The 13,099-nt window shown below is 32.2% G+C and overlaps 1 protein-coding gene across 9 annotated transcripts in view; it reads left to right on the top strand.

The window, feature by feature from the left end:
* Positions 1–8: 8 nt before the first annotated feature.
* LOC148627584 (dynein axonemal heavy chain 12-like) overlaps positions 9–13,099 on the top strand; it is a 42,763-nt gene continuing 29,672 nt past the window's right edge. For 4 of the 9 annotated variants that reach the window (XM_088575444.1, XM_088575409.1, XM_088575427.1 and 1 more), the window contains exons 1-18: positions 297–339; positions 1,801–2,036; positions 2,295–2,385; positions 2,710–2,736; positions 5,418–5,607; positions 6,035–6,110; positions 7,374–7,532; positions 7,907–7,990; positions 8,320–8,431; positions 8,703–9,048; positions 9,291–9,382; positions 9,546–9,724; positions 9,969–10,230; positions 10,539–10,867; positions 11,177–11,456; positions 11,784–11,969; positions 12,319–12,519; positions 12,657–12,851. In XM_088575444.1, the coding sequence (XP_088431570.1) occupies positions 1,801–2,036; positions 2,295–2,385; positions 2,710–2,736; positions 5,418–5,607; positions 6,035–6,110; positions 7,374–7,532; positions 7,907–7,990; positions 8,320–8,431; positions 8,703–9,048; positions 9,291–9,382; positions 9,546–9,724; positions 9,969–10,230; positions 10,539–10,867; positions 11,177–11,456; positions 11,784–11,969; positions 12,319–12,519; positions 12,657–12,851 (3,045 nt within the window). In that variant the 5' untranslated portion in view covers positions 297–339. Of the gene's footprint in view, positions 170–295; positions 340–1,800; positions 2,037–2,294; positions 2,386–2,709; positions 2,737–3,549; positions 3,577–5,417; positions 5,608–6,034; positions 6,111–7,373; positions 7,533–7,906; positions 7,991–8,319; positions 8,432–8,702; positions 9,049–9,290; positions 9,383–9,545; positions 9,725–9,968; positions 10,231–10,538; positions 10,868–11,176; positions 11,457–11,783; positions 11,970–12,318; positions 12,520–12,656; positions 12,852–13,099 lie in introns of those variants that run through there. The other 5 variants (XM_088575464.1, XM_088575436.1, XM_088575452.1 and 2 more) reach the window with 4 other exon arrangements.

Below are 13,099 nucleotides of genomic sequence, written 5' to 3'. Positions count from 1 at the left end.
TCTTACTTCCATGTTTAGGAGCCTTGCGCCATAACAACACAAGCCAGTGCGAACTCCAAAATATTAACTTTTTTCTTGGTATTTTTTTCTAATTTGTGTGGATATGATGTAAAACTTGACAAACCTAGTGTTACCAAAATCTTTTTGAAGTTCTATCAGGAAGCCAAATGTAAGTTTTGCCAATGCAGAGATGTAAATATCAATATGCATGTCCCCATGTCAACTTTTTTTACCCTGTTCTATATTACCTATCAGTCTGCATGGCAATATGCCATTAACTTAACCTGGAGGTTACTTAACTTTGCTTTGAACTACTTGACAGTCTCTGCAGGTGTTAAGGTTAGTCTCGTCCATCTTATTTGTTTAGACTGTTCATCTTTTAAGTGAGAATTGTCTGTTAAACATGACAAGCACCTGCTTTTGAATTTTTTTATACAGTGTACTGGACATAGAGTGATTGACCCTCAACCTGATCTTTTCCTCTTAGTCTTACAAATTGTTGATATTTTATTCAAAAAAAATATCTATAATATGCCAATTGTGGTTGTAAGTCTTGTTACAAATGTACATGACTCATGAATTCAGGAGAATGGGTACCTTACTTCAATTCAAAAGCATGGGACATGATTTATAGAATAAATACTGCCATCACATCAACTAATATCTCTTAAGTATAAATAATTTGATTAAAATATGACATTTTATCTGTTGAAATTCCAAATGAAAAAAAACCTGATTTATGCATAGCCTACAACCGAGCATCCCACTTCAACATTTTTACATTTGTTACGTCATTGAAATGGGGACGATAGATGAAAGGGGAAAGATAGGATAGGTAAACGGTTAACTCAGTTGTCCATCCAAAAAAAGATAATTAGGCCTATTTGATCAAGATACTGTGAATAATTTTTATTTTTCTCTTTGTTTATAAACTACGTGTTATAATTTTATATCAATTTATGTTACTTTCACTTTGAATTCACTTCCCTGACCAGTTCTGCGGACCTGTCTGATACATATTCTGCTTGACTGGCTGTATGCCATGCTCGGTATAAATAATAAATGAGATTAGCAGGCCTATTTTCATTGAGAAATAAAATATTGGTAGAAGATAGATGTGAATGCTTCTGTCATCATAAATTAAAGAATACTCAATTAAGAGAAGTTTCTGTTATTTCATGAATTTAACCAGTATGCAGTATTTTAAGAGTGAAAACATTTAAGTATAAGAAAAGCTCCAACTTAAAAATCAACAAAGGATTTATGTACTCTTGCACTGTGCAGAATTGTACTTCCATCAGTACTTCATTTAAACAGGGGTACTCTTCTCTTATCCATATCTCCTCCTGTACCACTGACTAATTTATTTTCATAATCATCTTGTTTACTAGACTTTCCTCTGCACCATTTTATTCCAGCTGTTATGTCCAAGATTTATTGCTTGTGTGTATATTCATTTATATAATCTTTTGGTATTATTTTAAATGTTAACTGGCAGGTGAACACAGGAACAATAAAATGCAGAAATATGCTACATTGTACACTTTATTATCAGTATTAAGGCAATGTTTTGCTTTCCTAATATTCTGTATCCAAAAGTGAAAATCATTCAACATTTTGTAAGCTATTTTCAAGCAATTTTAGAAAGCCCATACTTAATATCTTGCGTAAGTACCAAGATTATCTACTTTTGCAGAATATGAAACACTCAAGTTCATAGACATCTATGCATGAAGTATGCGTTTCATATTGTTTGATCAAAAGTAAACTTTTCAACATTGATTTTTGCCTTTGTTTTAGATGGCATCCAGTGGAAAACAATCGGCTAATGGAATGAATGGTGTTGCTAATGGTGTGTCAAGTGGGACACCAAATGGACAACAGAGGGTCAAACTTGGGAGCATTGGACCCAATGGATATCCTAGACTGCCACCAATTAACAAACCACAAAAGAAAACTGAAGATCCTTATGCTAACAGTAAACTGATGACCTACAGATTGGCTAATGCTAAACAAGCTTTGCTGATGAATATTTTGTAAGTGTTATAATTTGTTTAATAAATGGCTATATCTGTTTATATGTAACATCGTTGGTTTGACACCCTCAGGATTAAGTCTCCTCCCATTTTCTAATAAAATTAAGTGTTCAAATTAAGATAAAAGTAATCTGCATTGTGTTAAATAGACCATTCAAATTGTTAATTAAATCTTACTTTGGCTTTTATACATGAAAGTGTACTGCTATATTGAACTTATGTTTTATTTTAATTCTTCTGTATTTGATTTATTGACAGAACTGAAAAATCCATGCAAGACTATATGGAAACAGAAGAGTTAAATACAATAGCCCCAGAAAAACCTCCCAGCCCGGATTATCCCCCAGAGGTATGAGTTATCTCCCTTTGTATCCATACATTGTTTAATAATCTACACATATACGATGCTTTTTTTTTACAACAATTACAAAAAATTTGAAGACCAAATCATGTGAGTACCAAAATGATTTGGTAACTATTGAAAAGAAAATAGTATTTTGTTTGATTTCTCGTATCAGACTGTAAAAATAACGATTTTAAGATTACCCTCATTTGTTGAATGTAGAAAACAAATGACCATTTCACAATCCTCCTGCAATGCACTATCCTATGTCAGACACATTTGTTGATTTGTAATGATGTTGTATTAATGCATGTTATGTCTGATCATCAGATGATGAGTAATGATCGTAAGGTCAGGGTATGTATCTATAGACTATAGACAGTAGCGACATTGCACATTGTATATCTATTGCCTATTCTATATACATGTACTTGCACATCCATGTTGTCTCAAAGTCCAAGCAATCAGGGGCTTTTGTTGATATTTACTGACTGGAAGTTAAAGCCCTTTAATACTTAGATTTTATTTAGACATAGTTTATAAGAAAATGATAAGGCCAAATAAAAAATATGTATGGTTTTGGTCACCCCAAAAACATAAGTTTTTACTGCTGACCCTAGACTTTTTTGCCAAAATGATGAAAAAAATGATTAAAAACCAACCAATCGTAAATCTCTATCACTTCACTTTTTTTCAAAGTTCAGACCTATATCTACAATTATTTGGTTCAGTAATCATAAAAACAAGAGGATTTAGGTTTTAAAACATAGAATTTTAGTTAATATTACGTTTAAAGGCGGTATTAATTAATGAAAATGACAACTACACATTGTGGAGTGACCTAAAAATTAAAAAAAAAAAAACCTATCTACTGATCCTGTTTTTCTCAAAGATGACTGGAACCACACATATTTTTTTTATTTGGCGAAATGTTTCATTGTAGATGATAATGCAATACTCTAGTCATAACAAATTAGCATCTTTTCTTTTTGAAAAAAAAAAAAGATGAATTGTTGGGGTTTAACGCCCGAGCAGAAAATAAAATCATATAATATAGTGGATATTCTATTTAGTAGAAAAAAAACTGTCCAGTCAGTATATATATCACACTTACCTGTAGATATAGACAATGCACATTGTAGTATATATATCATGCACCTATGTTGATAGATGATGGGGAAAGAACGTAGAATCAGGGTATGTATAGTGTGGGTGTGGCTTCATATTAATAAATGACCTTATATTAACATGCTTTATATGTCACTACTTAAATTGTATACCTTACTAACGATTCTGTAGGAAATATGACTATAATAGCTGTTCTTTACCTGATAACTCTCTGGAATATAAGTACTTGCTCTTTATTGGCCTTCCTGAACATTACTAATATGTCTTTCTGTCCTTTGGAAGTACTGTAGTTTTATGGTTACCAGTTTTGGGGTCTCAGGAAAAACTTGGGAAAGAATAGGGTTTTTTAGTTACCAAGCAATTATTGCTGCAATTGGAAGGTTTATACTTTTATCATTGTTTTCAAGACTTTGAATTATTCACTAAAACTGGTACCTAAATATCACATTATTTTCATGGTATATTTTACATGTTTACATGTATCAGATTTACTAACAGTGATACATCACAGTGTGTTGAATGTTGGCTGACCCTAGCTTTAATGTGTGGCTAATGATAATGCATGTGTTGTTGAATAATCCATGTTTAATCTAATTAGATGTATGTTCGTCAATCAGTTTAATGTCCTTTTATTCATTTTACCTGCACAGTAATTGAAAAAAGTCATAACAGAATGATTGAAACTCTCATCTCATAACTAAGTTTTGTAGAGGAGTTATGAATGCTTCTTTGATTCAACTTGTTAACCCTTTTGTAAATGAAAACCTTAGCAAAACTATAGTCTTCTTATGCTTTTGAAGGGAGGTTCATTTTTATCCATCAACCCAGTGAACCCACCACTGGTACATGTTTAACTTGAGATATTGTTTTAGTTTATTAATCAGCTGCTACACACAATGACCCCTGTTTTTTGTTATTTGTCTCTCAAATTTTCAATAAGTAAACTGTAACTGATTATTGATTTTATGGATTAAAATTTAAATGCCAAGATCTGTATTGTATTTATTAAAGTCTTTGGTTTCATTCCAACATTTAGAGTTTGTTTACCAGATATACATGTATAAGAATATTTAAAAACTCTGCATTGGCATATACAATTATAATGTGTACTGAAACATGACCTTACAAATTTCCCCAAACTTTTTACATGGTCATCACTTCAATCTATTGCACAATAAAAACTAATTTTTAAAATCCTGTAGAACAGTGAAGTAACTAATGTAATAATCTACATGTACAGTTTCTATTATATGTTTTAATGATCTTTTGGTCCTTCTGGGTGTTGAGGTTTTTTTATTTTTTTATTATTTAGGGGGGTTTAAACAACTGAAAAAATACGTTTTAAATAGTTGTATTATTGTTGTCCCTCTATTCAACCCTTGGTACTTGGTCTTCCTGCAATAACTTAAAGGAGAATAGAATTGATCTCTGTAAAATTGTTCTATAAGGTTCATACCTCATAAAGATTGATTTGGGCCCAGTTTTTTTTAGTTGGTCCAACATTTTACTATGTTTGGTTTCTTTAAGAATAGAAGTTTTTGGTTGTTCAGTATTCTTAATTTAACAGTGTAAATAGATTTTGGACCATAACAGGTGGATATAACTAATTTTAAATTTTGATGTTACATGACGACTTACATTCTGTTTCAGAAACCTATGCTTTGTCAAATTCATGTATTCAATCTCAATTCGGAGTTGTTAGAATATATACTTGCCCTAGATTGTTAGGGCTCAACCTCAGCAATAATATCAAGCTGAGCCCCCGTGGAGTATGTTTTAATGCTATATTAGCTATTGATAGGTGCTTTTGGATCTTATAGCTTTAATATATGTAGAGCCAGCTTAATAATTCAATCAAATATGAATTTTTTTTTACATTTACTAAAACCGTATTTTTACATCCTACACAGTTGAACTATCAGTACCTTAAGAAATGTGTAGAGAGTGGACCTATTACACCAATGCAGAAAGAATGGGCAGAACACATTCTGACGATGATCCCAGAAAGACTCCAACAAACAGCAGTCCTAAAAGAGGTGATTGAGGAGCTTTTTAATGAAATCAGAACAGACTATACAGGCAGCATGAAGAAATCTATGGGTAAGACTCCTGAACTAAATGTTGTATTTTGTAATGAACAGGTTCACCAGTTTGGTTTGTGACCTCTTGATGCTACATCATACTCTATTATAAAAGAGTTTCTTATTTTGATGAATTTACTATTCAGGGTAAGAATATAAACCATTTGATTCAACATCCCAAAACCCTTTTCTTTCAGAAATATGTTAATAAAGATTACCTTTTATTTACTGTTTAGAAAATGTTTTTTGTATGGTACTAGTATTAGTTGTTTTCCTAGTTCAGACAAACCCTGTATTCAAATTCTCAAGGAAGTGTAAAAATTCTTATTGAATTTGTGATGTTCATTTGAATCCATGATTTAAGAAATAATTGAAACTATTTTTACAGTGTCTATATTAACAAAAACATTCAAATTTGAAATAGATCAAACTCCTTCTTATTTCAGTTCAACATGTGCTAGTGAAACCAGAAGTAAAAGGGCTTGAAGGTGATGTAGCTGGACCCCCTCCTTCTGAACCTGAGTAAGTATTAGGCTTCAAACATAATTTGAACACTTCCAGATCTTTAGTAAGTTGTTATATTTCTTTCTATGGAATCTGTGAAAGTCCATAAGCCTCATCTGCTAGACTCTGAATACATAGATTGGTCATGTTCTGGTGAAAGGTATATGTGGATATGAGTCCTGGAGTCATTATAGCTTGAAGCAACTGATATCAAATTAATGACTGCAGTAGATAAAATTACCCAAACACATTTTCTTACTTGGTCAAATCACTGAATATAGCTCTCAAATTTGTCAATGAAAAGCTACCAATATCTTTTTCTATGTTCTTAATAATTAAAGGATAAAAGTTATGGTTTGAGCATAATGATTGTAATGCAATTGACTAAATACAGAATGATATTTTGATGAATTCTGATACATACTGTGTGATGTTATAGATACAGTTTTATGTAAGTACCAGTGTTGTACTTTTCATTTTAATCTTTCCAGAAATAGACATGAAATCCCCATGACATATGTTTGGCTATGGACTTTATGTATACAGGGAAGGCACTTTTTTAAATTCATATATACTAAGTAGTTGGTTATAAAAACTCTTGACAAATCGATGAAGTATATAAACTTAGCTTAAAATTGTTTCCAGGTTCAGAGGCGAGTCCTTTGGTGAAAAAAGTGCCTTCTCCTTATTTGTTTTAATTAAACAGCCATAAGATGTTCTTTTACATATATAGATATAATTAACAATCTGTTTCACTTTCCCTCTTTTTGTTGTTGCATTATTGGTCTGTCTCTGTGACTTTTGCATTATATATATTTTTTTAATTTCAATTTTTAAGATATATTTTAAGAGTGGGTGATTTTTTTTTGTTTATTTTGTACATCTATTTATACAAATGTACTACTCTTTGTGTAATTTCAAGTTTAATATTTTTCTTCTTTATATTTTCAAGATAATTCCCTATTTGACTATTTTGACCATTTCTTCTAATCCTCATATATTGTCCATGACCTCATAGTGGCAGAATACAAAACAGTGACATCTTGCATTTCTTACACATTGCTGAACTAATCTCAACCAGTATTCTTGAACTGAAATAAGTTGAAGATTCAACAAGAGTAAAACTTGGGAACTAAAAATTTCCCATTCTTATGGTATCCTTTACAAGGGAATCTGATTACTCAGTTTTGTCTGACAGGTATAACTTACATGTAGATGGTTTAATTGTGTCTTATGCCATAACTTCAAACAAAGTTTATATAGTAGTGCTTTGTATTACAGGGGATTAGACTACTCTCGACCATGGCATGATGACTTTGTAGATAACAAGCAAATTATTAGAGAAAACCTGCACATTTTACACCCAGCCATGATGAAAGTCCTCAACATGTGTCAGATGACACTTGGTAATATGGTCTTGGTTGACTGCTCCCAGTTCAGGTTAGTGATTATAAAATGCAATTATTTACATGATGCCTTCACTTTCCAGGGCTGTCAAACAGCATGAGATTTGGCAAAAGTATTGAAGATCAAAAGAAAATGTTGCCAAGTCAGCTTCTAAATGCATAAGTTTCACACGGAACGAGTGAGAGTTGGCACTATTACACTTCCTCATGTAAAATGTGACAAATGTTTTGATAAGAAACATTTTTACAAAAAAAGGGCTGATCCTTTTTCATTTAAAATGGAGGCTCCTACATAAACTTAAAAGATAGAAGTTTGAGTTTGAAGATCTATGCTTGAAAAGACTATTACATGTATGAATTATTGTTGTAATACTGTCGTTGATGGAAGTTCAATTCTACATTATTCAGGGCACAAGGACCAATAGAATTTGAATCCTTTAAGAACAATGTGACATTAGAAATAGAGAAGACAGAAGAAAAGTTGATGAACAGGTATGTAGGTTTAAATTCTGTTTACTCACCTTTCTCTCCCCTCATTTATTTTGTTATTTAGATTTTACTTAAGCTTGATCAAACTTATGGGTTTTTTTGTGTTAATTCCCATAATAATACTTGCCTTTGGACAGATGAAACTGATCAACACTTGTTTGTGTTATATATTCATACTTCATTGTAAAAAAATTAGTTCTGATTCCAAATACACATAAACTTGAACAGAATTGATGATGATTAAAGAAAATCCCCAACTATTCATTTTTATCCTTGTACACTTTCATGGTGTTTTGTTAAAGGAGATATCTATAACCTGGTCTTTATTTCAGTTGGTGGCAAGATATAATACAGATCTTCACAGACAAATCAACAACAGCCTCAATTAAACCAGACAAAATTGATTCATTTTACAACAGTGTGACAACACTCATAACAAACCAGGTATATGACATAAAGTTATACTGTCAACTTCTACTAGCCAATTTTTTGAAAGGCTAAATTATTAAAGCATTGCAATTTTTTGTTTCACCGTATAAAGTACCAACCAGTTTACTCAAATTACTGTTTGGACACTGAAATTTGTATGACTTAATGGATTACAGTATTTACATACATACATGTAGTCATACGATATGAATTACAGTATTTACTCCCAAATTCATACGATATACTTTAGTAATCATCTCCTCTAATTTTGAATGTTATATTATAGCTGAAAGATCTATTAGTCAGAACCATTAATTCCTATGTTGAACTGTTTGATGAAGATGACAAACGTTGTCTTCCTCTCCTGAAAATGGAGCTCACATTTGATGATGAGAAGATGCAGTTTTATCCTATGAAAGAAGACTTAGAAGAGACAGTTTTATATGTTGTGGAACATATTTGTAAAGCCATGCAACAGTTACCAAATATCCAGCAATGGCTGTCTGGAGCTAGTGCCATCAACATGATGGAGATTAGTGTGGCTGACCATATCCTTAAGAAGGCTAATGACACTTTAAAGGCAGCAGTCAAGCGATACTTCAAAGATCCTGAGGATCATCTGGAATCTTTTGGTGAGCTACTTCTCAGATATTTGATACACTAATGTCATATCATGTCATACCAGTAAAGTTAGGTTGATTATTATAGAAATGCAAAAACAAATCTTGTTCTGTATTATTTATTTGCAAAGAAAATTTGTTTTATTGAGCACTTTATCTTTTAACCAAAAGAAATTACAAGCCATTATTGAGTTTACAATGTGCATTATGGATGAAAATTGATTGTTTTTCTAATTGATTTGTTCCTATTTCAGTGAAGAGGTATGATTACATTGTGAATGGAGAGGCTTTGGCAGATATCCAGGAATATGTCAAGAAAGAACATACCTTTGCTGAATATCAAGTGGTGCGTACAATAAGATATGTGGCTTAAGGGAACAATTGACTGAAAAATGCTTGTTCATTTTTTTACCTGATAAATTTTTAATAAATGAGAGATATGAGAAATTTATGTGTCACTTTCACTGTAAATACCACCTAACATACATTTGATAACTATGCATTTTCAGCAAATTGACAAGTACAGAAACTTGGCATCAGAGATAATGGGTTTACCAAGTATTGAACACTTTGATATGATTCGTCTTGACTGTGAAGATCTAAAGAGAGGATTGGCTGAAGCTTCCAGAGAGTTGGCCAATGAACTCCTGAGGAAGGTGTCAAATGATCACAGAGTAGAAAATCAAGCGTAAGTAAACAAACAATTTCTTCTTATGTAAAGATAGATTTTGATTTTTCAAGTAGGACATTTGTTTGTAATTTCTACAGATTCATGCTCAATGTTCATTTGTACCATTTACTGTTGAACAGAATTTATGATGTTAGGTAAGTTCTTCAAGATAAGTTTGTTAGTATGTTTTTCAAAATTGTTAGATCTAATTAAAGCAACGATATGTTATTGGTAGTTTAATCATGTCATCCTTTCTTTTCAGTATCTGTAATGAGTTCAAGGTAATCCGAGACAGAGCCTTGAAGACACCAGAGACCAGTGAAGAACTGATGGAAATGATGACATTTATTACCAATGCTAGAAATATGGGCATGGTTAAACTGAATGACAGAATCTCAGAGTCTAAAAATAGACTGAAATATCTGATTGATGTTTTTATGTTCACACCAGAAGATATTGAGTTGAATTGTGAGACACTGACTTGGCCACAGAGGATCAATCCAGTGTTTGATTCTAATGATGAGGTATGGAAGTTATAGGCTGTTCTGTTGATCAATTCAGACTGTACCATTGATATTGTCAAAATTAACTCTTCCATTTATGGAACTGTTGTGAACTGAGGTTTAAGCACAAAAACAGAGTGAACAAAAATAAATATAAGGAGATTTTTTTAACATGTGTTCTTTATTTCAACTTCAGTTTTTTAGTACATGTAATATGATTAGCTGAGATAATTGTATATGGACTTCTCTTCCTGTCACACTAAAACATTGTAGAAAAAATAGTAACATTTCATGTTTGGGTTTTCAAATATCTTTTTGTTTAAAAACAGCTTGTGGAGAAATCTAAACAAGGTGGAGAGAAACAGCTGTTGGAGAAGAGAGAGAAGGTTATGTTAGAACTGGAGAAACTGCGGGCCAGGGTGGATGAGTTCAATGACTATGGTGAGATGGATATGATGCAGCAATATGTCAGCGATGTTAGGGTTGTACAAAAACGTCTACAGGATGTTCAAGAACAGATTACATGGATAAACAAAGAAGAGGCTCTATATAAATATCCAGTCACCACTTACCCTGACGTCAATGATATCACCGTTGCTGTAGATCCATTCCAGAGATTGTTCAATGTTGTACTCAGGTGGCAGAAAGCTGAGAAAAAGTAAATTTTCTAGTATTGCATTTTTTAAATTTTGTACAGAATATGGATTGATGCAAAGTATTGCAATTCTTTTTAATGAATATCATAACAACAAAAAACAGATTAATTATAGAATATAAAAATTATCAGATTAACCAGATAAATTCCTTTTATTGTAGTAATCAGCATTTTTGGTCATAAGAGGAAAAGAAATAATTCATTGAAAAGAGATTCTTTAAAAAAGTGGTAAGATAGACAATATTAATATCTTCACACGTCCACAAACATGAAAAACAGAAATTACATGCAACTATGATTATTGAATTACAGATGGATGGATGGTGCTTTCTTGGACCTTGATGCTGAGAATGTAGATGGAGAAGTAGATGAATTCTCCAGAGAAATATACAAAATCCAGAAGGTATTTAACCAGAAACTGAAGAAAATGCAGATGGAGGTTGATGAAGTAAACAGAGAGAGGAAGAAGAGGAGACGCTTAGCTGAAGAGGGAGATGGTGAGGTAAACCCTGAGGACCAGGATATGGTACTACAAGTGCCACAGGGATTCAACATCTGTAACTCTGTCATGGACCAGACCAAAGATTTTAAGGTAAGATCATGTACTATAGTACTTAAAAGGATTTTTGTTCATTGCTATCAATCTGATTGTTTCTCATCGTATCAAAAACATTGTTAGGAAGGCTTCATTTCCCTACATTAACTTGACATGATAAAATGCTCGTTATTTTGCAAATTAATAAATCAAACTTTTAGTCATGCATTTATTTTAATGCTGTTGTGGAGACAGGAACTTCAGTAATGACAAAGGCCTTTCTTTTACAACTCCAATTTGAACTACACTGTCTTGTGGTTCTAAAATAAAGCAAATTTAAGAAATCTAATATAAATGATGAAAAAATTGATAATATTTTTTCAGGATAATATTCCTGTGATCTCTATCATGTGCAACAAAGGTATGAGGCCTCGTCATTGGAAGAAGATGTCAGATACTGCTGGATTTGACCTTACACCAGATTCTGGCACTACACTGAGAAAAGTACTCAAGTTAGATATTGGTGAACACATGGAAATGTTTGAAGGCATTAGTGCTGGTGCTAGCAAGGTGAAAACAATAATGTTTTTTGCTTGATCAGAATTAAAAAAAAACAACAAATAATGGATTAATTGCTATTATTAACTTTAAATTGAAATGGTATTTATTTCAACATTTTATATATTAACACTGTCATCATCATATGGAAAGATTTCATTTCCTAGAGAACAACTATTAGTTCTGAAGTAATATGTATTCCATGATTTTTTTATATTGAAATTAAAACATGTGCCTGTCTTTTCTTAGACTGATACTTGTCAAAATTAGTAATTGTATGGATTTAATTGCCAAAATAGGAAGTTTCTAGTTTGAGGCAACCCAAATATTACACCTGTTTTCATCATTGTTTGTTTTGCAGGAATTCTCTCTAGAGAAGGCTATGATAAAGATGAAGGAAGACTGGGAGGGAATCAGTTTCAATCTATCCTCCTACAGAGACACAGGTGTCAGTATTCTGTCAGCTGTTGATGACATTCAGACGACCTTGGATGATCAAATTGTCAAGACACAAACCATGAGAGGCTCACCATTTATCAAACCTTTTGACAAGGAAATAAGGGTAGGTTGATAAACATTTCATACTGAAATCAAGAATTTGTACAAAAAATAGACAAAAAGACGGTTTGCTTGAGAATTAGCATAAAATTTTAAAGCATCTGATAGATCTCTATTGTTAATTCCTGGGTTTATTTATAGGAATGGGAGGAACGCTTATTAAGAATCCAGGACACTATTGATGAATGGTTGAAGGTGCAGGCCCAGTGGCTGTATCTAGAACCTATCTTCTCTTCTGAGGATATCATGCAACAGATGCCGGAGGAAGGTAGACTCTTCTTGATTGTTGACAGGAACTGGAAAGATGTGATGAAACACACAGTGAGGGATCCAAAGGTTTGTGTTTAAAACCAGTTGGTTGTTACTTCAAGAATTTGAATGAAAATTTGAAGTTCAGATTAACTTCTAGTCTAAAACATAAGTAGAAAAACTAAAGGGTTAATCACCATTTGCAAATCTTTGCATTACGGTATTGTGGTGTATATAATGCACATATTTTTACATAGAAATAATTTTCAGACCATGGGATGTGTATCATGCTTCAATATATAAGAACTGGCCACAAAATGAAAGATTTTCATATG

The sequence above is a fragment of the Perna viridis genome, chromosome 1 (assembly GCF_037379345.1).
Source record: "Perna viridis isolate PV_CMFRI_1.1 ecotype Kerala chromosome 1, ASM3737934v1, whole genome shotgun sequence".
In the NCBI taxonomy this organism is placed as follows: domain Eukaryota; kingdom Metazoa; phylum Mollusca; class Bivalvia; order Mytilida; family Mytilidae; genus Perna; species Perna viridis.
This window is presented reverse-complemented; position numbering and strand designations above follow the sequence as displayed.